This window comes from Mangifera indica, chromosome 18, assembly GCF_011075055.1.
Source record: "Mangifera indica cultivar Alphonso chromosome 18, CATAS_Mindica_2.1, whole genome shotgun sequence".
NCBI classification, from domain to species: domain Eukaryota; kingdom Viridiplantae; phylum Streptophyta; class Magnoliopsida; order Sapindales; family Anacardiaceae; genus Mangifera; species Mangifera indica.
The window spans coordinates 469043-492828 of NC_058154.1; the positions used below are offsets into that span (position 1 = coordinate 469043).

Below are 23786 nucleotides of genomic sequence, written 5' to 3' on the forward strand. Positions count from 1 at the left end.
ATTGATTAAAATAATGTTATTTTAGTTAATTCGTATTAAAAATTTTTAAATTCACAAGTTTGATTAATTGAATACTTGTAAAGATCAAGTACGAAATTAAAAATGTATAATTTTAGATTCGAGTTCATTTGGAGATTGATAAAGTCTTGAATCAACCTAGATTAAATATAGACCTGATACATACTGGCGTGATAATATATATTTTATAATATAATATTAATAAAAATATATATTTTTTAAAATATATTTAAAATTAATTTATATATACACACATGATAAATATAAGATATGATATAATATTATATAAATATAAATTACTACAGTTTTAGAAGAAATTATGGAAGTGTTTTAAGAGTCTGATATTTTCTAATATAAGGTCAGTATAATTTTAGATTTTTATTTTTATTTTTTTTTAATATGTATCCTACCTATTTAAAAAAAAAATTAGGGTTTTGCTTTATTATACAGTGATCTGAATGAAATTACTGTGAAGCTTTCATCAGGCTGCGGCTCAAACAGATGAACAAGGCACTGTGTGTTTGTACTGAGCTTACTAGCTTAGCCTTACTTTCTCCTCTTCGATAAAACCTCATCTTCCCACTCTCCCATCACTTTTATTCATCATCCTCCTTCCATTACTTCTCAAAACTTGATATGAGTTTTATGTAATTATCAACAAGTGACGCAACGAAGGAGACAAGCCTGAGAGCAAACAGTGTCGAACCAGAGTAACTAGACGGTGAAAAAATAAAGAAAGGTGCGCATGAAAGTAAATACAGAAGAACCCCAAGAAAAAAACAAGCTTGTCATAAAGGGGAGGAAAGTTTGGATGTAACAAAACAAGAAAAAGGCTTGATTTGACGTATGAGTAAGCCTCATTCTATGGATAAACTCTCTGTTCTGTTTTTATTTTAGTTTTTTTATTAGGTTTCATTTGAAGTAAAGTAAAGCCATCCCATGTTGCGAGTTCAGAATTCATAGGATAATCAATGGAAGCATCACTGTTTCTAGCCGGCATGAAAATGACTGAAATGAAAGAGACTAAACAGAATGAATTATCTTGTCACCTGAAGGGCCTCCATTAAAGCTCAACCTTCCATCAACTACGAAGTTTCAATGTACCCAAGAGCGGCTTGGGTGGGGTAAAAGGGTGGACTTAAAGGAGAAATAGTCGTATACGCCATCGATACAAAAGTTTTTAATATTAGTTGAGTCCCCCTGTTTTTTAATAGATGGACCTGAGATCATTAATATTTACAGATTTGCCCAATTCAACAAGATCACCATAAGTAGGGCTTCAATCGCAACATAATCAACATATCCAAGGCGTATTTCTACGAGTAAAAGGGTTTCAAATAGATATTGTTTATGTTCAAAAGGTTAGTTGGACAATCCATAAGCCAAAAGTCCACTTAAGAATACATTGATACAACATAATAAAACCATCGAAATAACAAGAATGCTTTCAGTAAACTTACATTTCCCACCCAAGGTTTAGTGAAATAAAATTTTTACTTATTAATTTTCAAAAACTCACATACCCATTATTTATTGTTAGAATTAAAGTTAAAAATATTATTTAATTAAAAATATTTAAAAAACTAAAAATTTATCATATTTTTTCTCTTAGTTTAAAAATCTAATAATTTTTCTCTCACCCAAAGTTTAAAAAGTGACAATGTCCCATCTAGGGTTTCCTTCTCTCCGACGAATATCTACTTCCTAGTTGTCAATATTCTCCCTCCTAGTTAGCTTATCTCTCTCTCTCCTGGTCTTTCCACCACCCTCCCTTGGTTGTCTTCATCAAAGATGAAGACGAAGAAGACAAATTGTCTTCGTTTGAGATAAAGACGATTTTGTTTTTGTCTTCGATTAAGACAACCAAGAGAGGGCGATGGAGAGATCAGGAGGGAGAGAGAAGCTAGCTGGGAGGGAGAATGTTGACAGTGGGAAAGGAGATGTTCATTGGAGAGAGGAGAAAAAAACTCTAGGGGAAAATTATCATTTTTCAAACCTTGGATGGGGCTAAGAAAATTATTAGATTTTTAAATTAAAATAGAGAAATGTGATAAATTTTTAGTTTTTTTAATATTTTTAGTTAAATAATATTTTTAACCTTAACCTTAAACATGAATTTTAACATAATAATGAGTATTTGAAATTTTTTTAATTAATAGACAAAAATTGTCAGTTCACTAAACTTTGGGTGGGAAATGGTCTTTTGGCCAACTTAATAAGACAAACTTGTTTAACAGTGTGGAAATCGATAGATATATTGTAAAAACGTGTTAAACCCAGTCAAACTTTTGGGCTTGTGATTTTACTTTCTCTGTAACAACTGCACAGAAAATGTTGCTGTTCCTTTGACCGAGATACGCATGAGATATGGATATCCAGGCAAGACAATTGGCATAAGTTGGATACTCAAGAGGACATTAAAGGCCTTCTTGTGAGAGTTTAAAGCAAACCCTACGTATAAAACAACTCTCATGAAATGGGTTCATGCAAAATTACAAAGGTTCATCAGAGCTCCCTGGGAAAGATAAATTGCAGGAATGGAGTCAAGTCCAGTCATTGAATTTGAAACAGAACCTAGAAATTTGAAAGAGTGAAAAAAAAAAAAAAAAGTTCCCATAGGGTGCTTTCTAGTGGCCTGAAAAATTCAGGGATTGCAAGGGAGGAAATAAAAAATATTTTATATATAAAACAATATAGAGAAAAATTAATTTAATAATATGTGTTTAATTCTTCTATAAAAATATTTTAAAATTAAACTTTTATTTTAAAGATTTAATGATTATGAAGTCGATACTAAACCGAGGTATAATTGATTTAACTCTAAAAAAATGGGTTAGCTCGAATAGGAAAATCTTTATATGAATTGGATAACTCTTTTAGGTCATAATCAATCACACAAAATAAATTAAATTTTAAATTTAATAATAATTTTATAATTATTAAACTAAATAAATAAAATTTTGACATTAATATTTATAGAAAAAAAATTAGTCATAAATTCTTTACACCTAACATCTTACTTTTTATCCCTAAGTCTAATATTAGGTTTAAAAAATTCAAATTTTTTACTGTTTACCGAACAAGTACATCAGATTTTTGATTTGCTTTTATTATACGTGGAAACTTTTCAGCTTTTGGAGCTGGTGGTACTAGCCTGCTTCCCCCTTCAACCTGACACAAAGCCGAGGATAGCGGAAATTTATACAAAGGCCCTGCCAGGAAACTCCAGAAGTCGGACACGTGGGATACTAGAGGCTGGGGCTACAACACCAAAGGTAAATTACAGCGTTCACTAAGATCTTACTTTTGTCTGTTTGTTTCATTGGAACTGGCTTTCTCTGGGGAAACAGATATTTACGCTTCTTTCCTAGGATTTTCGTGGGGCAAACTAAATAGGTTTTGTTTTACAGAGCAAATTAATGAAAGCTTCAGCTTTGAATGAGAATGGCTAGTTCATTAAAGAGCTGAAAGACATAGAGAAAGTACAAACACCCTTAAAACACACTTGGATGCAAACTAGATTCAGTACATAGCATAAATATGTAGAAGTTCAACTATTACAACCTAATTTCCAGAATAAGAAGGCTTCTTGCAAACCAAGCTTCTGATCTTTTCAGCTGCTTTTCTTTTTCTGAGAGCCTTGCCAAAAACGCAACAATTTGCTTAGCTCAAACATATCCTGAGTGGAACATGCTTCTTCCTTTAAGCAGATCAAATTAAAGTTCAGGTAGAATAACACTAAAACTACATATGATAGATATTAGCTGTCTTAGCACACTACAAAAAGAAGTGACTAAATTCCACATCTAACAACTACTCTTTCTTTTCATTAGTTCTACCAGTCAGCCCCTGCGATAGTAACGTGAAGGGTTGCGAGGGATGTTGTCTGGGATGTAGGGGATGTTGTCCGGAGCATAAAGATGGCGGAGGATCACTGAATTTGGATAGTCAAATTGATTAGCAGCAGCTGAAGGCAATGTGAATTTGGAAGATGAGAATCCTGATGATGCTGCAGCAGAGAAGACTGGCACACAAGGCGGTCCCTTATAAGGGGCCTCACATTGCCATGCCTGCGTGGGATTTCGCTTCTCTGCCACTCTTTCCTGTAAACACAAAGATGGACCATTGTCAATCTGAGAAAAGTGTTAGAGATGTACATCAGCAGAAAAACATATTTGAAAAAAAATAAAAAGTGACTCCATATTCGGTCAAGCATTGAAGTTCATATCTATTCTGATCTAACAGCTAATCAATAGACAGTGGAAGTCACCTGATAGGCTGGAAAAGAAGAGGAATATCCACCACTCCAGGGAGGAGGGTTCCCAGATACCATAACAGTCCCATGCTGTGATGGAACCTTCATTGATGCAGGCACAAAATTCCCAATCTGCCAAGCACAACAAAGGCATCATAAGTGAATTAACAAAGAATTATGTCGTGAGTAATCTATGTAATTCAACATGTATAAGTTTATATGTCCACATCAACAACATTACCCCAGTTCCCAAATCAGTGAAGATGTCATTCTGGGTATTTTGATGCTGCAATCCATTCGCATTACTCTTCTCCTTTCGGCAACTGGTTGAACTAGATGGGGCAATACCCAAATTCAGATTAAGATTCTCATCGACGACTGCATCACAAAATCATTTGGAGTTCACATTACAGACTTACAGCATTACTAATACACACTTGAAACAAAACTAGTAACCACGAAGTGATACCAGCACCAGTGTCAACAGTCATCTCTCCCTCATACAAACTTGGGGAAAAGTTGGTGACTGCATCAATGCCATTGAATTTCAAGGCTGCCCTGTCATAAGCCCTGGTTTCAACAATAGCAAACATCAGGTTTAAAAGAAAATTACATTCAAAATACACCATAAAGGAAGATCAATTTCGAAATCATCTAGACCTCGCCGCTTCAATCTCAGTGTCGAACAGCCCCAGATATACATACCTGCAAAGCAAGAGATGATTTCCCAGTTCTTAGTTCATTTCAAAACTTAAAAGCAAGTGAAAATCAAATTGAAAACTGAAGAGTTTCTTACTTTCTGCCCAGAAGCTGCCCCATACGAGCTTCCCAGCGCCCACATTTGTGAAGGGTCACTCCTCTGTACTTTGACGATCCTCTTGAAAAGCCATTGCTATTACGGCGCAGCACATTCACAAATTCTTCTTTTGAGTAAGAACTCATCTGCAGAAAAGAAAAATCAAGCAAAAAGAGCAAAATTAAAAAAAAAAAAACTGAATCTCTTCCATTGATACTCAGTCAGATTTCCAACGTACCGACTCAATTTCTTCACTGTAATCACTGATATCAAAGTTTATATCCGCATCAACACCACGAAACTTGATTGCCGCTCGATCATATGCCCTAAATTATAAGATACATTTTCTCAAATATGGCATCATAATCATTCCCAGAGAAAAAAAAAAAACTTTTAAATATTAAAGACCTTGCTGCAGAAAGAGCCGTGTCAAAACCTCCTGCAAAAATTTGTAAGCTTTGGTATTAGAAACAGCTGACAGAAGATCAAATAACAGAAGAAAACTCACCTAAATAGAGTTGCTTTCCACAATCCCTGCAAAAAAAAAAAAAAAATTGAACAACAAAGCAAAAATACATCAAAATGTGAACTTTGAAAATCTTTAAATGAAAAACAAAAGCTTTACAGCTAGTTTAAGTTCACAGACCAAATATGGGACTCCCATCTCCCAGTCCTTCTGTAAAACGTAACACCGCGATACTGAGAGCTTTTTGACCTCGGTCCCCGCCGACTTTTTTTCATGGGCTGAGGCTGGGGCTTTAACATATTGGAAGCGTTCAGCCCGTCAAAAATATGACTAAAACCGTGAAGTATTCTTGAAGCTGAAGACTTCCCTTTACCCTCAGGAAAAAACTGAATGGTGGCTGAGGTTTTGTCCACCTCTTTGTTGCTAGTGTTACAATTCTTGTCGTCATGGCTGTTGACTTTTAAGATTCCGAAAGAAAGAGTGGGGTCATTGATCAGCTCCGATGAAGAGGAGTAGTTTTCAGAACTGTCGCCGTTGACGACAGTTGAACCAAAACTCCCAGACAAGGAGCTTGACCCACCAAAAGCGAAACCCAGGTTAAGATCCAAGATCGCCATGAAAAGCAAGTTTGAACGTAAAAATGTAAGAGATTGATAGGAGAGAAGAGGGAGTCAAGCTGAGTTGGGTTAATAGAAAATTTCCTCGGACGATGTAATAAATATATATTTTAAAATGAATTATTTTATCATAAGATAATTTAACTAAATTTTAATTAAATGAAAAATAATATTAAATAGGCAAAATTACTATTGCCCACCCAATGTTAGATAAACTAACATTTCTCATCTATTAGATTCAAAAAGCTAATTTCTCACCCATGTTTTCCTATAAATGAATGTTTTGTTATACTATGTGTACCCATTTTTTATACACAATTTGTGTACATAGATGAGGTATTATCATATGATTGAATGTTTCTTTATTATATGATAACACATATTTTAAAATCACTTAATTACATGATGACACATTACTGTGTACATGAATTGTGTATAAAAAATGGGTACACATAGCATTGCTCATTATTAAATCATAAAACTATCATAAACAATTGATTTCAAAACTTAAACACCTAATATATCAAAGAGTTATGTTATATATACAATTTTACATACAAACAATGATATGTTATCTTATGATTGGATAGTTAAAATTTAAAGATAAAATAAAACTTAATCATAAAGTGATACATCATTTTTTTATACACATTGTTTTATTGTATATCAAAATTCTAATAAATCTTAAAATATTATATTTTGTTTTTTTTTTTGGGTGTAATATCATTTTTAAACTATTTAAGAGTATATTAAAATTTTAAAAACCCCTCAAACTTTTATCAAGTTTTCTAAATCCCTAAAAAAATTATCAACACTTTTAATAATTTCAGAAATTATAGTTCACCACCTAATATATCTCATTTTGAAAAATAAAAATAAAAAATAAAATTATTTTTGTACTTACATTTAACAAAAATGGATGATAAGTTAACCTTACATTCGACTTTTACTGTCTTCAATCATAAACCAAATTTCATCAAAATACGCAATAAAACTACTTCTGTTGTTAAATCTCTGCAATGTATTAAAAAATAAATTCGTATTAACCTTTATTTACTGTTCAATTTGTACTAACATTTATTTACCATTCAATTTGTACCAACTTCTATTTACCATTTTAAGCTCTAAAATGAAATCACTTCCATTCTCTAAGATCCACGCCAAGATTGACGACAACCACGGCGACAAAAGTTTGCCTTACCCAATACGAAAAAGAACGACGACGATAGGAATGGCGAATGGTTGAGAAAAATAGTATGAGACTTCGTAGATGGTAGTATTTGGCCAGATAATTAGTCATCATAGCTCGAAAGCTGGAAGAGTTATACTTAATAAGGCTCTTTAAGGCGTCCAGTATATTGGCTGCCTGTAATGGTCGAAATTACAGAGGACTGAAAAGCAGCGCAGATTTTATGCACAGGGCAAAGTGAAATGAGCCCATCAACACTAGACCCTGAAACATTTTCATAATTGGAGATTGTCATAAAAGTTCAGAGCAGCCTCACAAAATTACGAAACAAATGAATGAATTTTGTTGAACAAGAGATAAATTAGAGAACAAAATCTGATTGGGACTTAAAATAAATAGATGAAGAAGAAATGAAACAAGGTCAACATAGCATTGCTCATTCAACCACATGATTTGGATACTCAAAACCATGGAGACCTACACTCTTACACTAAATATAAGCATAAAAACTTCTGTAATTCTATCAAGCTAACCCATCACATATCAAAATATAACAAACATTGATATATTTTAAGTTTAAACTTAAAATCGCCCATAATAGTGCTAAAAAACAATAAATCAACTCCAGAGATGATTGTAATAGAATATCCTTGCCCTAGACAGTTGAGAAAAAACGTTAGGAAGGAAGAACCAAAATCCAAGTAACATTTTTTCCTCTCATTTTCCTTCCAAACATTCTCATCCATGACTCGATGCAAAATTTAAAACAAAAATGTTCAACAGCAAAACAAAAAGGATTAACAAAATATGGTCTTATAATCAACTTTAAAACCAAAAAGCACACTACTGTGACACCCCAAGCCACTTTGTGAAGTTTTCAAATTCAGTATAATCACTATCTGAGATCATTGTTTGGTACCATGCCTTGCCAGCAGCCTTGATTGCAGTCGCCTCCTCCTGTCAGGATCAAAGAAAATAATATAATCAGGATAAAAACATAGTTCAACAGTACTTTACGATGAAATTAAACAACAAACCTCATAGGCAATACTAAGTTGCTGATTAACTTTGGAAATTGGTTCACCACATATGACCCAAAATGATGGTGAATTCTTCTCGTAGAATTGAATTTAATAGAAAATAAAATTTGACAATGAACAAAGCATAAGCTTATATATGATAAGGTAAACAAATCTACTGTTATATAATTAAAGGTTAACAATATAAAAATACCCTCAATAACCTCGACCAAACCAATAAATCACGGTTTATGCAAGCAAAACATAAAGTTGACAAAAACATAAGCAAGTATTATATGAAAACCAGATACTTAAAAGTTAAAATTCTAATGCCAAATGGTGCCGCATAAAGATACAACAACAATAAGCCTAGAAGCTAAAACATAAAGTAAGTCAGTACAATGAAATTGAGTCAGAAAATTAACCGATATCAAAACCATTGCTCAATTTCAAGAACGTTCAATTTGACTAAACAACTAAGCTGCACAAAAGAAATATAATAAATAATCAAACTGCCAGTCACAGTATTCAATACTAAAGCCTTGATAGATTATGACACTATCAGACATTATAGTGAAGAGAATTCAAACTATGATTAAAAACATAAAAAATAAGATGAAAGTTCAAGAAATATTTATACCTTAGTAATGGGCTTCCTCATCTTGTCAAGCTTCTCCTTCTTAGCCTTAACACGTTGTGCCTCAGCCAAAAGAGACATTCTCCTAGCAGTTTTAGCATACGGGTTGAGCCTGAGCATAGTGTTGAGATTCTTCAGTGGGTTCTTCTTCATTGGTGCTCTCTTAACTTCCTTCTTAATCGGCCTCACTACAGATTGCACCTCATCAGAGTTAATGATCCTAGCCAAGTCAGCATTCACCATCTTGGCACGAGGCAATACGTACCCCTTCTTCTTCTCAGACCCCTTATCGAAGGTTCCATAGATTGAATCCAACTTCTCAATGGCTGATTTGGTCCAGATAACAAATCGTCCGAGGTGTCCACCTGGAGCAAGCTTCAAAAGATTCAACCTCTCAACGTTAACGACATCGACACCAGGAATGTTCCTGAAGGCCTTAACAAGCTTGGCGCCTTCAGTTGAGTACACAACCAGTGGGCCTTTCCTGGAAATGTAACGGCGGTTTCTCATTTTACCTTTTCCAGGACGAATGGACTGGCTGTCCTTGGCTTTATCGGCATCATCATAAGCACCGATCTGTTTCAATACCTTCAAAGCAGCGGATGTTTTCTCAACACCCTCAACCGAGTCACTGACGACCAGGGGCAACTCGGGAACTTTCTCGATCTTGTGTCCACGTGCCATCACGAGGGAAGGGATGGCGGAAGCAGCGATGGCGGAGACGACAGCGTACCTCTTCTGGTTCACGTTGATCTTCCGGTGCCATCGGCGCCAAATCTTGGTCGGAGCAAACATGCGCCCGCCACGACACATGTTTCCGAAGGCTCCCTGTCCAGCACGGTGAGTACCACCACCGGGAACACGAGGGATACGAGAGACGGCACGACCGGTTCCCCAGGATTCGGCAGAGGTCTGATGACCGGCTTTCTTGGAGACAGCATAGGGCTGGCGGCTGTTCTTGGAGATATTTGAGTGAACGAAAGTGACGATGTCGGGACGGATCGAAGCCTTCATGACGGCGGGTAATTGTACGGTGGGGGCTGCATCGGTGGCCATGTCACCTTCCAGTGACTGGACGGAGACCAAAGGACGAGCGGTGGCGGCCATCGGTCTTGGGTAGAGTAGGGAGGCTGAAGGGGAGATGGGGCTAGGGTTTAGTTTTGTGAGAGAGTGTCAAAAATGAAAATCAGTGGGTATAAATATCTTCATATAGTGAGGCCTAGGGTTTTTCAGAGACTTTCGTAGTGTTTGGTTACGGGACTTATTCTGTCCGCGTTAGGAGTGAGGATATCTACAAACTGGTTTGGGCTGCACCTAGGGAGAAGACCTTAAAGACCAGGCCGGGTTTGTAGCTCATGGGCCGGCCTGAAACCTAGATGACTAATGTTATGTTTATATATTTTTATGTATATAATTAAATACACAAATAATGTGTTATTGTATTATTGACGTTATTTTATATTTAATTCAAAATTACTTAATCACATGATAATATATTATTTGTGTACTTAAAAGTACGTATACATAATTTTATTGATTGTGTTTTTATAATGAATAGTATTATGTGCATAAATAACGACATATTATCATATGATTGGATAATTAAAAATAAATAACACTAAATTATATGGTGACACATCATCATTTGTGTATAAAGTCATATACATAATTTTATTATTTTATAATATATGGAGAATTAACAACAAAACTAAATGCATATAGTTTAAAGTACCTAATTGGATAACCAGATAATATATCATTATATAATTTGATGTTATTTTATCTTTAATTTAAATTTAGTCAAACACCTGATGATACATTATTCAAATACTCAATTAGATACTTAAGAATGAGTTCACATAATTTTATTAATATAAAAATCGTAAATTTAACTTAAGAGCGATGTTATGTTTACACTTATAATTAGTACACATTTTGGGTACTAAAAATTATGTGTAACCTAATTATTAAGTGATTTTTAAATAAATATACAATCATATATTAATATATCATCATTTATATTTATTATAAGTGTACAAAATTTTATTTCCAAATTGCCCTTGGCAATGGAATTTACTTTGAGAAAGTTACAACCCTTTATCCCCTCCCTCCTGATCTTTGTTCACATTAACTAGATATCACTTAGGGGCGTTTGCTTTAATGTATAAAAAAAATATTTTAATAATCAATTTTTTATTATTAATATTACTTTATTTGATTGTAAGATAGTAAAAAATTTTAGTAAATATTTTATTACCAATGATGATGTGATAAGTAATATAAAATGTAATTTAATTACACTTTTATCTAAAGTATTAAAAGATTATGAAAATAATATTGATTTTATTATAATTATATTCTGATTTATTAATTTTTTTAAACAGAAATAACCTTATTTTCAATTAATATAACAAGTAATATAAAAAATATTTCAAAAGAATTATATCTTCAGATAATTAAATAAAATAATATACTAGCATTTTTTTATTACTTTTAACCAAACATAATAATTATTTATATTTATCAAATTTTATCAAAATATTAATAATTTATATTTAATAATATTCTAGGTAATTTATTTTTAGGGGTCGCTTAGTTAGAGAGCATTAAAAATTACTCTGAAAATATATTTTTTATTACTTATATTACTTTGATTGGTTTATAAGTAATAAAATATTCAAATACTATTTTATTACCAATACTAATATTGTAAGTAATATAAGAGATAATCTAATTACTACTTCCACTTTGGGTACTAAAATATTACCAAAGTAATATCTATTTTTTAATAACTATATATTTATTTATTAACTTTTTGAGACAAAAATACTCTTATTTTTAATTAATACAACAAATAACATAAAAAAATATTTTAGAATAATTATACCCAAAGGTATTTAAGTAAAATAATATACTAATATTCTTTTTTTACCCTTAACCAAATATAATAATTATTTATACCTAACTAGTTTTATCAAATTTTATCAAACATAACAATAATTTATACTTAATAATCATCAAAATAATCATTCAATTTTGGTAATAAAACATTCTTCAAACCAAACACTCTCTTAAAATAATCTTTTAATTTAATAATAAAATATTACTCAAACTAAACGCACCTTAGATGTTTTAATATAATGATATATTTTACTCCAAAAATTAAATGACACCAACCAACCTGAGCATTTTACATTAAACAATGCTATGTACACCAATTTTAAATATTAAATTGAATATATAAATAATATATCATTATATGATTTTATATTATTATACTTAATTCAAAATCACTTAATTACATGATAATAAATCATATATAAAAAACTTAATTCATATAGTTTTATTTTATCATAGTAATCCTATGGGCACAGAAAGGGCTGAAAGATAAAGAAAGGAGCGATGAAGCTTTAATGATTAACAAGAGGTACACAAGTTTACAAGCCTGTCAAACCATACTTAACTACAATAAACATATATCACTCAAATTCTGGTATTTTTGCTTTACCAGGCAAATTTGGCAACTATTTACAAGTACCCATCTACTTGAAGAAAGTCATTAGCTTAAAGATGAGCATTTAAATACATATGACAAGATATAAACACTTTGATTGCTTCAAATAACAACCATTCCCACTAAGGTAAGTGGTCACTCAGATTTAGACCTTCAAAATCACTAGCTATTTGCACTCAACATCATTCACAATCTCTCCTGCCTATTGAAGCAATGGTTTCTCCCTAAATATGCAATCTTCCAACATCCACAAAACAAGAACAATTACATTAGGCACTCTTAAATATTTTCATCGATGATGATTGTGAAGAAATCGGATTTGAGGTGAGGAGGAAAATTATAAGGAGAATAGAGGTATAATTTTAGGAAACAAGAAATGAGATGAGGAGAAAACTAACAGAAATAACATACTAGTCAGCTAATTGTAAGAAATAATAGTTCAACATGATATATCACTCGTTTGGTTGGTCGCAACAATCCCACCAACAATCCCCACTGTTTTAGAATTGGTGTCATACGATGACATGACCTTCCTCTGAACCAAGGAAATCAACCACGCAAAGTTAGAACGATCATTTGAAACCACTAGAAATGTTCAAATATGGGAAACAGAAATCAGATAGAACCACGAAGAAACAAACCAACACACAATAGTGATCAACACATTTGTCTGTTGTAAAAACCAATTTCATTAATTAAGCAATATGTTTCATATCTTATTGCAACTTAAGAGGAAAATCTCAACGTCCATAAGGAATTCATGATTTCTTTTATGACCTATTTATAAATCAAAGCCCTATCCAATTGCCGAAGAGGTTTCTTTAGAGAAAAAAGATTTGAACTGTCCATTAGGCTGCATATGAAAAATATGGCGAGGCTAGTGGTTAATCAATTTATACATCATCTTCTTCATTTTTTTAATGTAATGCAACAGTCCTTCTTCCAAGGACTGTGGTTTATGCAAGCATAACATGGAAAGCACACTTCAGCAAGTCTATGGAAAATGAGCCCTAAAAATAAAAGAATAGGCTTCGTGAGGAATGCATTTGTTTATGCAAAACTAGAGCAAGGTACGTGCAGTATAATTATATTAAGAAATTAATACTTACAATTGGCTCAGAATCAGGGCTAGACAAGTTAACACTGAGGTTCCTCATCAATAATAAAACCTACACAAGTCAACAAAAGGAATTATACACATATTTTTGAAAGATTACACAAATTGAACAGGGAGTTATTGATATTGTTCAACTGAATGAAAATATCAAATGCCCTTAACAGAAAACAACATATGATATCTAATGGATAAGAAAGTTCTTGAAAATTCTGCACCCTAAAGCCACAGCTGAAGTGCTACTATTAATTACCACTATGTTTTTTGAGATATTTTCATTTGGTGGAATCTTTGCATAAAAATGCTCAAATACGTACAAGCTGGATCAACGTGCATCAAAGCAAAGCATAGCTATGGAGCCTAAGGTAAAGGTCATGATTGAATTATAGATATTATAAGACACAAAGAAAGATTTTCCCATTCTAGTGCTGTAGTGGCAATCTATTTGTCTGTTGTCATCTTAAGCCTCATAAAGTGTCAGAAACTAAATCAGGTGAGCCCAACAGGGCAAAGATATACCCTATAATGTAGATGCAGCACATATAAACCTTCATCATTAGTTATGAATAGTTATCTCAGGTGCAATGTTGTGTACATTATTCAGAACATTGGTCACCAACAAACAAGATATATTAGGTCCTTTGACATATTCTTCTTTATTGATGATAAATAGAAGTTATCTTCACACAACACCAGCTGAGACAAGTGAAGCTTATCCTATCTACCGGCAGAAGAAACCACTGAAACTGACAATAAAGTCTTATCAAACTCACTGTTTCAAAATTTATCGGATCCATTTCCTTGAGCTTTTGCACATGGCCTTTGGTGTCTGGGTCGAAGACACTCCCTATGAAGCTATACACTTCAGCAAAGTCTGGTATACCTGCAAAGCAAAGGAAAAATGCAACAGAGCCACTTTTTTAATCAAATGCTAGGAAAGTGAATTTAAGAAAACAAACACATAGATTGACATGCTTACCATGAAGCATAGGAACCTGTTTCCCCTGCTTTGGTATCTCTGAACTGGTCAGTGTTCTACTTGAACTTCCAATGCCACTAACAGAACTGGTACCCATCCTCAATACGCCCTTTGATCCAATATCAGCTGAATCAGTAATGTGGTATGCCATAATAAGTGCTGGAAAGTTCCCTTCAGTAAAGCTAGTTTACTGATATTTAAAGTTAAATAAAGAACAGACAAAGAAATAAGCATGCCTTCAGCTCCAGGTAAATTGGTAAAATCTTCTTGTGGTGACATAATTTTGCTTGGTGTTGTGTTTACCAGAATGGAAGTATCATCCCATGGTGGATATCCAGCTGCAAGGGTATTTACTGTTGGATAAGCCATAGATGCCTGCAGGGGTACTAAAACTGCCAGATTGAAGATAACAAGTCAGACTTGTCAATTGCACACTTGATACGCTTCAATAGAATAAATTATCCTTATGCACAAGATATCCAAACCATTTTTTGATGCTTTTTGCGGATAAGGATGAGCAGCCTTGCGTTTAGGTCGAGGTGGAGGAACATGGGCTATTGTCCCATTCTTCTGGACCTTCAAGAAGTATTTCTGAGCATGACTCCGAATCTGCAAAAGAAAAACTTCAGCAATGAATAATTCCACAAGAAAATATGAAATTTAAAAGAAAAAAAAAATCACCGTTTTTATACCTGGATAACTGTTTTAGAACCCACAAAATCTTCAATCTTTTTCCAGTCGCGGTCAAACCTGAATTAACAAGAAACAACACACCAACAGATATCAGAATTAAACAAAAGGCCTCAGTCTTCAACTAATTTACAATACAAGATAAAAACAATCAGAAGTAACAAATCAAATTTAAACAAGAAAAGAAGTAAGTCAGTAACTAAAAGTCGGAGAGAATTTAAAAAAAAAATCAGCATATTAATTTGTGCTGAGACAAAATTATATTCAATTACACAGTGATAAACCTTGCAATTATCCAAATGAATATTATGTACATACAGTTGAAGAGCTTCGAGGAACTTGTCGTGTTCTTCTTCAGTCCAGCTCTCTCTAGACTTGGTGATGGTATAGGGTTTCCTGATCTTCTTGCCACCGCCGTCAGTGGCCGTCGTTGATGTTGTAGCGGCTGATGACGTGGTGGCCATGGATTGCGGCGGCGGCAGAGGCAGAGGATGTGTAGATGATGATGCGTTGGAATTCATTTTAACCGTTTAACCACCATGGACTTCCACAAGAGATAAAAAAGACTGTCAAGAGGAATTGAGAAACGGAAGAGCGAGAGACAGAAACTGGCGATGTCTGTATGTGTGGCGCGCAAGCTTGTGCTTGTTTGTGCGTGGTGAGTTTGGCTAGAGTAGAGACCTTTCAATTAATTGCCCGCTTGGACTCATTTACTATAAAAAAAATAAAAAAATAAAATGGCAACAACTTTAACAATTTTTTAAAATAAAAATTAGGTTAAAATTATTTAATCTTGTTAAAAAAATTAATTATATAATTAGTTGATTTATTTTCAAAAACTGAAAAAGAAATTAGGTAGCGGAGGCAATATGTCCGCCGTCGAAGCGGAGGGAATCGGTGAGTCAGGCGTTGAAAGCAGCGAGTGAGTAGGAAATCGAGCCAGTTATTGCCAAAACCAAACACAGTGGGTCCCAGAAGAGATTTGTGATGCCAACGTGTGAGCCCTTCGTGTCCACTAATTTATGATAAACGACCGATACCACATATTTCATGTGCTCGTGGCATTTTTGCTTAGGCAAAAACTGGTCCCAACGGTAATCCATCGTGTTTCATATGACCACAAAATCCAACGGTCTAGATCATCCTCATTTCTAACTTGGGTGGACAGTTTGATCCCGCCCTCTTCCCTGAAACTTTCACCCAACACACAGTCGTGCCACGTGGCATACTGATCGGTCTCAGGAGATGGTGACAAACTTCTTTTAAAGCTAACTGCCGAGCAGAAGTTTCGGTACGGCGTGATGATTTCATTCGGTTGTAGGAATTTTTTCAAATTAAATAGTAAAAAATAAAATTATATTATCTAATTAAATAATAAAATTATATATATTATTTTTTTATAATTTTGTATATAAATAATAATATATTATCTTATCTTTAATTTTTAATTATCTAATCACATATAATTATTTATATATAAAATTATATATATAACACTACTTTTAATTAAATATACAGATTATATATTATTATATAATTAAATAATTTTAAATTAAAGATAAAATAATGTACAATCATATGATAATATATTATTTATAGATTCAATTATATATTTTAAACTATATACATATAACATTATTCATTGTAAAGTAAAAAAAAAATACTCTCTTTTATAGTAGTTTGAAACTAAAGTTACGAGGACTAGGTGTTCTTCATCTCTAAATTCTAACCTCTTTTCCTTGGAGCATGTGTTATATTTTTTGTCAACTTTATATAAGTTTGCATAGAACATTCCAACATTTTCGTTATTTGTGGAATGACATGAAAGTTTATCAAGGGATAGAAATTCCGCACTAGGAATGGGTGTTCTATTTGCAGATTTTACATTTTCTTCAAATTTTCTTTGATTCATCTAAAATGGTGAACAACTAGTTTAAACAACATATTTTTAACTTGCAATTTTTATAAACGAGCATACCACATCTTGAATGAGCGGTCAAACCTTCAAACTTTGTTTTTTTTTTGACTTCTTTTGATTTTAGGCAAAAACATGAACAATATGTGGAATGAGGTCATTTATTGTATAACAAACAATTTGAGAAATGGAACAGATATTCCTCTACACTTTTCTTGCATTTTTATTTATAGACATAATATCAGTTATGCATTAAACTAAGTTAATCCGTTACACAATCATTTTGTTTAGTGTTGACACATCAAAATACACAAGGATCCAATACTAAATATGATTCACTTTTTAACCAAAAACAACTAGTTATTCATAACATTTTGGTCGAAAAATCTATAGACTTCTCAACCATTCGATTCAAAAGAAAGTATAAATCAACTAATAGATGTAAAATTGTTTACCATAAAATTATCCGGGCCAATTTGTGAAAATACATAAGTTAGTCCTGCTAAAGGCTTACGAAGGCACAACTCTGTACCTAGGTCGTTAGCATGGTAAGCTCAGCACGGATCAGCCTCTAGGCATGATGGCCCATGCTGGATTCGACCCAACATGGCCCGGCCCAGCCCACTCACCAAAATAGGTTACACTAATGTATAATTGGGCTTCAAACGCGGATCCGGTTTGAATCCGGGGGAGGAAAAAGGATATCTAGAAGGACAAGAAACGAGGTCCCACGAGCACTAGAAAATGTGCAACGTGTCACACTCTCAGACGACATGGAATAATTAGAGAACAGTATTTTCACAAAGCGATAAGAATGACGGAGAACCCTGGATGGTTAGCTCAACAGGTTAAAAGGCTCCATATCTGGAATCTTTTAGAGATGCAAATGGATATTCAAGCTCGAATTGGAATTATAACATCCCACTTCTTCTGCTCTAAATCAAATAAGCCACCCTCTTCTTCCAATTCTCGCTGGCCATTGAGACCCGCGTGCTCTGCAAAAAATTCCCAAGTACCCCAACAAAATGGGGATAACAATAAAGGTGCAAGCTGGCTTCATTGTTATCTTTTCTCCAGATTTCTCAATATATTTGGTGATTAATCATCTGGGTAATTTTCATTTAATCATTGTTCTGGAAAGTTTAGTGCTTTATAGTGATGCAGGTTTGTTTTCATCATTGTATGAATTAAAATAGTTGAAAAAGTATAGTCTGGAAGTGGTTATATCATGCTAAAGAAGATATGGAAATGGGTTATTGGTTTTGTGTTTGGAAGTATTTGAATTATGGGGGAAGTGTTTGATTGAGAGGAAAAAATGGCTACTTTATTAATGTGTCAAAGCTTGTGGAAGAGAGCATTGTTTAAGTAACAAGAGATGAAAACATTCCTTTTCTGTGTGTTATTGTAGTTTGCTTTACTTATGGTGGATCCATGATTACTTATTCATATATATATATATACATGGCATTCAAGATCAAGAAAAAGTTCAGTTGATAAAAACAAAACAACTGAATAAGAGTTTCATCACAAAAAAAGATGCCCATACGTCAACATCACATGATGAAATCAAGTCCTATTCACATTACATGATCCTTAACACTCTTTAGTGACATATATTTTGTTAAATGATCAACAATCATCAATTTAGTGCTAATATGTTCAATGACCATTTTCTTCTCTTTAAAAATTTAAAACGTACCGTTATGCCTTTAAAAGTAATGCTGATGTGTTTACTTTGGCTATCACTTTCGTTTTTTTTATCCAAGAAAACAATAGTTGGGTTGTCTCAATAGCTCTTCAATAGCTTTAAACTGAAATCCACATTGCCAAGCCCACACATGAAATTCTTCAACCATAGACCATGTGAGATAGTCTTAAAATAAGAAACGAACTTAGGCTTCATGTTAGTAGTAGTTGAGGACTACTTGACACTCCTTTAAGATGCAACTCCATTGGAAAATATAAAAACCCATCTAGATGTTGATTTTCATGAATCAACATAACCAGTAAAGTCCAAATCCAAGTAACCAACTACCGCCAAGTATATGTGCATGTAATCTTTGATCTATTGAAGGTACCTTATCATTTTCTTTGTAGCTCTTTAGTGGTTCATACTTTATACCTGGATTACTCTGATATATTCTCAAAATTCCAGTAGACTTAAACATATATTAGGCTTCCAACAATCAAAGCATATGAAATGTTTTGCATTAATTTCTTTTCAAGTTCATTTTTCGAACACTGGTTCAAATTGAACTGGTCACCCTTCACAATATAAGCTATATTTGGTGAACAATCATTCATTTGAAATCTTTGTAAAAACTTTATTAATATAGATTATTTGAGACAAACCCAAAATACCTTATGATTTTTCCCGGAGGATTCTAATGCCAATTATATAAGATATCTTACCTATATTTTTCATATAAAAAACATCCGATCACATTAAAACATATCAGTTTGTATAAATAAATTAATAAAAAATGTGAATGAACGCACCTACATATTTGTGATAATAAAGAGTGGTTGCACTATATATTCTCGTGCTTCATTATGGTTTTCACCTCTTTGCTATGAATTCATATGCATACTTGAGTGAGCAATGACATACACTAACGTTCTACTTTAGACTTGAATGCCATTCAATTTTTTATGATAGCAATTTAGACCATAAAGGTGTTTTTAATCTTCATCAACTTGTGCTAATTTCTATATTGTTCAGGGACATTATTTTCAGGTCATAATGAAAATTACATTCAGCGTTAAGAGGTTTTTTGTTGCAATTGAAGTCAGTTTACTGAAAGGCTATGTTGCTGCTATTTTCTATTTTCTTTGCTTTTGCTTATGAGAAGACTAATGCTTTTTATTTCTTTGATTTAATAATACTTTACCTGTAGCTTTAACATTTAAATTTGCTTAACAAAGAACATCTATATAAATTCAAGGACTAATATTTGTATGTTATAATAATTCTTTTATTGGGTCTGGTCCATCTTTATTTTTAGCAACTACAGATCAACCTCTTTATGCTATCATTAGACTGCTTTTGTAAACTCATTCCACCATTTTCATGTGAATTTCAGGTGATAAATTCTCAACAGATTGGGATAAGGCATGGACAAGCTTCAGGAAGCAAGGGAAAAAAACCCTCTTTTCACAGTTTAATCCAAACAAGTATGTGAGCTGGAATCCACCACCTTCAAACTACCCACTGTCTGAGGAGGTTGATCCCATCAAGAGAACTGAAAAGTCAAACCTGATGTTTTGGACTAGTCCAAGATTTTATCTGGTTGGGGCCATTATAGTAGTCACATTTCTTCTTCTCTATACAATTCTTGCTCCAGTCAAGTAATCTAACTTTATTTTATTTCACTCATAGAAAATAGACCTTGTCGTGTTTTGATCATTATGAAGAAATGGACATAGGGGAAGGAGTTGTGAATTGTAAGTAAATGCAACTATTTGTTTTTCTCTTTCTCCAATTGAGCATAACCAATATTTAAGAGCAGCTGAGTATTGTTAATGGACAGTTAGCTTACCTAGAAAGGTTCTTAAATGTATTAACCTCACAGTGTGGTATGTAACACTTGAAGAGAAATTTCTTCCATATGCATTGACCTGGGAACTTTCAGAGAAATTAAATAAAGAAATCTAAAGACTTTACTTGGTTTAAAAGGAGAAATTCTTTTCGGACTAGTCTATTGTTATCGGTAGCATAATTTTTTTCATACAAAGTAACGTAAAATCTGAATGATTGTTCCTCAATCTTGTCCTTAGTAATGCTGAAATTTCTCACATTTTGTTGATGCTTTTGGGAGTAACTGAGTGAAGAAATTTCACATTAGAAAAGAATTAGACCAGCGAATTTGTGCTGAGGGTGTTGTCTTATTATTATGCATGAGGTCTTGTTGCAAAAATTTCTGTTCTTTTTCTGTTTTTAGTGAATGGTATATAGAGGTCTGAGTTAATTAACATGTTTGATTAAGAGGCTATCTAAACTCCCTGAGACCACCCAGCATATGTGTGGTACCCAGGGCATTTCAATTACAAATGATGGCCTCTTATGAGAATATCTATGATTGGCAATTGTATATAAAATTTGCTTGTAGAGGATTCAACATTGCAGTAAATTCATTGATAAATTTATGTCAAAGATTTGATTTATGATCAGTTATCTCAAACCTTTTATTTTGAAGTGTTCTCCTGATTAAGTTTTGGATTCAAAAAAAAATTCTGTATGTGAGATTCTCTTGCCAGAACTATTAACTCCTCGTTGCAACAAGCAACCTTTTATGTTTTGTTCTAATTTATGCTTTACATGAGGCTTTTCCATTTCTTACCTTATGGTAATTTGGTCTGATGCATCATATGACACGTATCTGCACACACATACATCTGTGATTACAAGTGAGCGTGGTACCATGATGCATAGTGCCAAACGACAAAGCTTGACAAGCAATAGCAGCCAGACTGGTGGTGATGCTGAAAAACATGTAGGAGCCGGTCTGTGGCTACAAGGGTACTCATGTTAGCCACTTGGTTGGAAAAAGCTTTGCTTTTGTTATAATTATATCTAGGAATAAAAGCTCAATGGGGTGCAAAGTCCTGAAGCCATCAAGAAGTGCTCCCTAAGAATTTCTTTTTTCCAATGTCAACAAGGTCAACTGTCCATGTGTTTTCTTCCTGAAACTCGAAGATGGAGTTTAGACTCAAAAGTTTTTTATCCTACTGTTCTTCCACTACTTGTTTTCTCTGTACCTAATGTACACATCTTTACTTTTGTCTCTATTCTTCCTTGCAAAGGCATTTTGAGTCACTTTCATTGGGGACAAGAAGACTTCAAAAAACATGACAACAAGATATTGTAGTCAGGAGCATTCTTTAGTTTGTCTGTTCATGTAAAGCATGGACTAAGATTTTTTAAATCTTTTAATCTGTTTTTACTCATCAAAATCAGTTTTCCCATCTGGGTTCATTATGCATAGCTCTTCTGTTTTCTTGATTGGATTATCTTATCTTGCGGAGCTCCTGCCCCATCAGTCAGCTGAAAGATATTACAAGCTACGTTTTTCTTAAATTTTATGCATAAAGCTGTTTAAAAATCTGCATAATGAATATGAACAAAATTGCGGAAATTGACCATTAAAAATCTTAAAAGCTAGCAGGTTTATTTGTGGTCCTCAATAATTATGATTAGATAACCAACAGTTGAAAAAGGTATTTATACATTGAAAGTAACAGGCATTTTGGAGCAGCAAGCTAATGCCCTCTGCCACTTTAGAACAATGTGTATATATATACCTCCTTAACTTCTCCTTTTATTCTCACTTTAGTTTATCATTGAAACCCAATTCCCAAATCATAGCCTGTGTTGTTTATCATCTATTACAAATTGACAATGACATTTCTGTTAAACACAAATTACCATTCATTTAGTTGCTCTCTTTCCTCAGAATCTTCAGGAGCAATGGCTGATTCTCACAAGAAAGGGAAGGTAAGGTTACCACCGCGGCGAGGTCTGATCAAAGTTAAAATATTATCCAACATTGTGAAGATGGTAGCCAGAGCAGCTGCAAAAGCTGGAAGAAGACTGAAGAAGAAAGAATAGAAGGTGATACCAGAAGAAACGTAGCTTCCATAACCACATGACTCGAATGGCATAATTTACTAAAACTTGAGACCAACTTTTTAACATTATTGTTCCTGGTACTTGCTTGTTTATTTATTCCCCTCTGTTGTAAAGTTCCACTGCTCTGAAATGAATGAGAACTACCTTCTGTTGGCTTGTTTATATATGTTCTTTCTGTATTCAACTCATACTTTTCAGTCAGGCTTTAAACTTAGAATCACAAGTTTGCTTTCCCTGGAAACTTTTAAGAAATTGTCGATCAAATTTGTTCATGATTCTTCTTATTCCTTAACCATGGGAGAATCTATGGATATGTGCCAAATAATTGATGTTCAATTTCTTTTTTCTTCTTTATAGATTAAACTAACAATATAATTAGGGCCAAACGACTATGTCCCACCCAAGGTTTGATGTTTTCTCAAGTTTCCACCCTTTAACTATGGAAACACCAAACACCCACCCATGGCCGGTTAGATTTAACAAAACCCTAACGGTGGTAAGGGTAAAATCGTTATTTTCGCTAGAATATTAAAAATAAACTAAAATAAAATATAATTTTGCCCCCCTAAACTTTAAAAACTAAAATTTTCCCCCAGCCTAAGTTTTAAAAAATCGCAGTTTCACCCTAGGGTTTGGTTTTGAAATCTCCGACGACCTCTCCGGCTCCGTTGACGACAGTCTCTCCCTCCCGAAGCAACCTCTCCTTCCGACGATCTCTTTCCTCCCATTTGGAGGTCTGATCGACGTCAGAGACGCCTTGGGAGACGAAGTTCTTCGTCTGGGAAGACGGTTGTCTTCCCAGAGGTCTTCTTTTGGGAAGACGACCGTCTTCCCAGACAAAGACGACGGCTTCGTCTTCGTCTGGGAAGACGACCGTCTTCCCAGATGAAGAACTTCGTCTTCCCTAACAAAGTTCTTCGTCTCCCAAAGAGTCTCCGACGTCGATCA

At 33.6% G+C, this 23786-nt stretch overlaps 4 protein-coding genes across 7 annotated transcripts; 1 reads left to right on the forward strand and 3 right to left on the reverse strand.

The window, feature by feature from the left end:
• Window positions 1–3523: 3523 nt before the first annotated feature.
• Window positions 3524–6232, reverse strand: LOC123201265 (floral homeotic protein APETALA 2-like). Its single transcript, XM_044616690.1, has 10 exons — window positions 5716–6232; window positions 5578–5603; window positions 5478–5508; window positions 5308–5395; window positions 5070–5215; window positions 4934–4978; window positions 4743–4843; window positions 4515–4651; window positions 4289–4405; window positions 3524–4121 (listed from the first exon to the last, which is right to left on the reverse strand). The coding sequence occupies exons 1-10, from the start codon at window positions 6150–6152 to the stop codon at window positions 3861–3863; spliced, it is 1389 nt and encodes a 462-aa protein (XP_044472625.1). The 5' UTR covers window positions 6153–6232; the 3' UTR covers window positions 3524–3860.
• Window positions 6233–7890: 1658 nt separating this feature from the next.
• On the reverse strand, window positions 7891–10184 carry LOC123201267 (60S ribosomal protein L4-like). 2 transcript variants are annotated; one of them, XM_044616691.1, is made up of 2 exons: window positions 9001–10181; window positions 7891–8298 (listed from the first exon to the last, which is right to left on the reverse strand). In XM_044616691.1, exons 1-2 carry the CDS (start codon window positions 10102–10104, stop codon window positions 8185–8187), a joined length of 1218 nt encoding a protein of 405 aa, XP_044472626.1. In that variant the 5' UTR covers window positions 10105–10181; the 3' UTR covers window positions 7891–8184. The 2 variants fall into 2 exon arrangements, with proteins under 2 accessions (XP_044472626.1, XP_044472627.1); XM_044616692.1 differs by lacking the exon at window positions 7891–8298 and adding an exon at window positions 8340–8453 and having other exon boundaries at window positions 9001–10184.
• Window positions 10185–12385: 2201 nt separating this feature from the next.
• Window positions 12386–16176, reverse strand: LOC123201268 (protein REVEILLE 8-like). 2 transcript variants are annotated; one of them, XM_044616695.1, is made up of 9 exons: window positions 15613–16176; window positions 15297–15354; window positions 15090–15213; window positions 14841–14996; window positions 14605–14730; window positions 14399–14508; window positions 13621–13680; window positions 12923–13046; window positions 12386–12748 (listed from the first exon to the last, which is right to left on the reverse strand). In XM_044616695.1, exons 1-8 carry the CDS (start codon window positions 15813–15815, stop codon window positions 12951–12953), a joined length of 933 nt encoding a protein of 310 aa, XP_044472630.1. In that variant the 5' UTR covers window positions 15816–16176; the 3' UTR covers window positions 12386–12748; window positions 12923–12950. The 2 variants fall into 2 exon arrangements, with proteins under 2 accessions (XP_044472630.1, XP_044472628.1); XM_044616693.1 differs by having other exon boundaries at window positions 12386–13046; window positions 15613–16175.
• Window positions 16177–18008: 1832 nt separating this feature from the next.
• LOC123201363 lies at window positions 18009–20717 on the forward strand. Of its 2 annotated transcripts, none has more exons than XM_044616836.1 (2): window positions 18009–18252; window positions 20293–20717. In XM_044616836.1, exons 1-2 carry the CDS (start codon window positions 18024–18026, stop codon window positions 20559–20561), a joined length of 498 nt encoding a protein of 165 aa, XP_044472771.1. In that variant the 5' UTR covers window positions 18009–18023; the 3' UTR covers window positions 20562–20717. The 2 variants fall into 2 exon arrangements, with proteins under 2 accessions (XP_044472771.1, XP_044472772.1); XM_044616837.1 differs by having other exon boundaries at window positions 18096–18319.
• Window positions 20718–23786: the final 3069 nt, after the last annotated feature.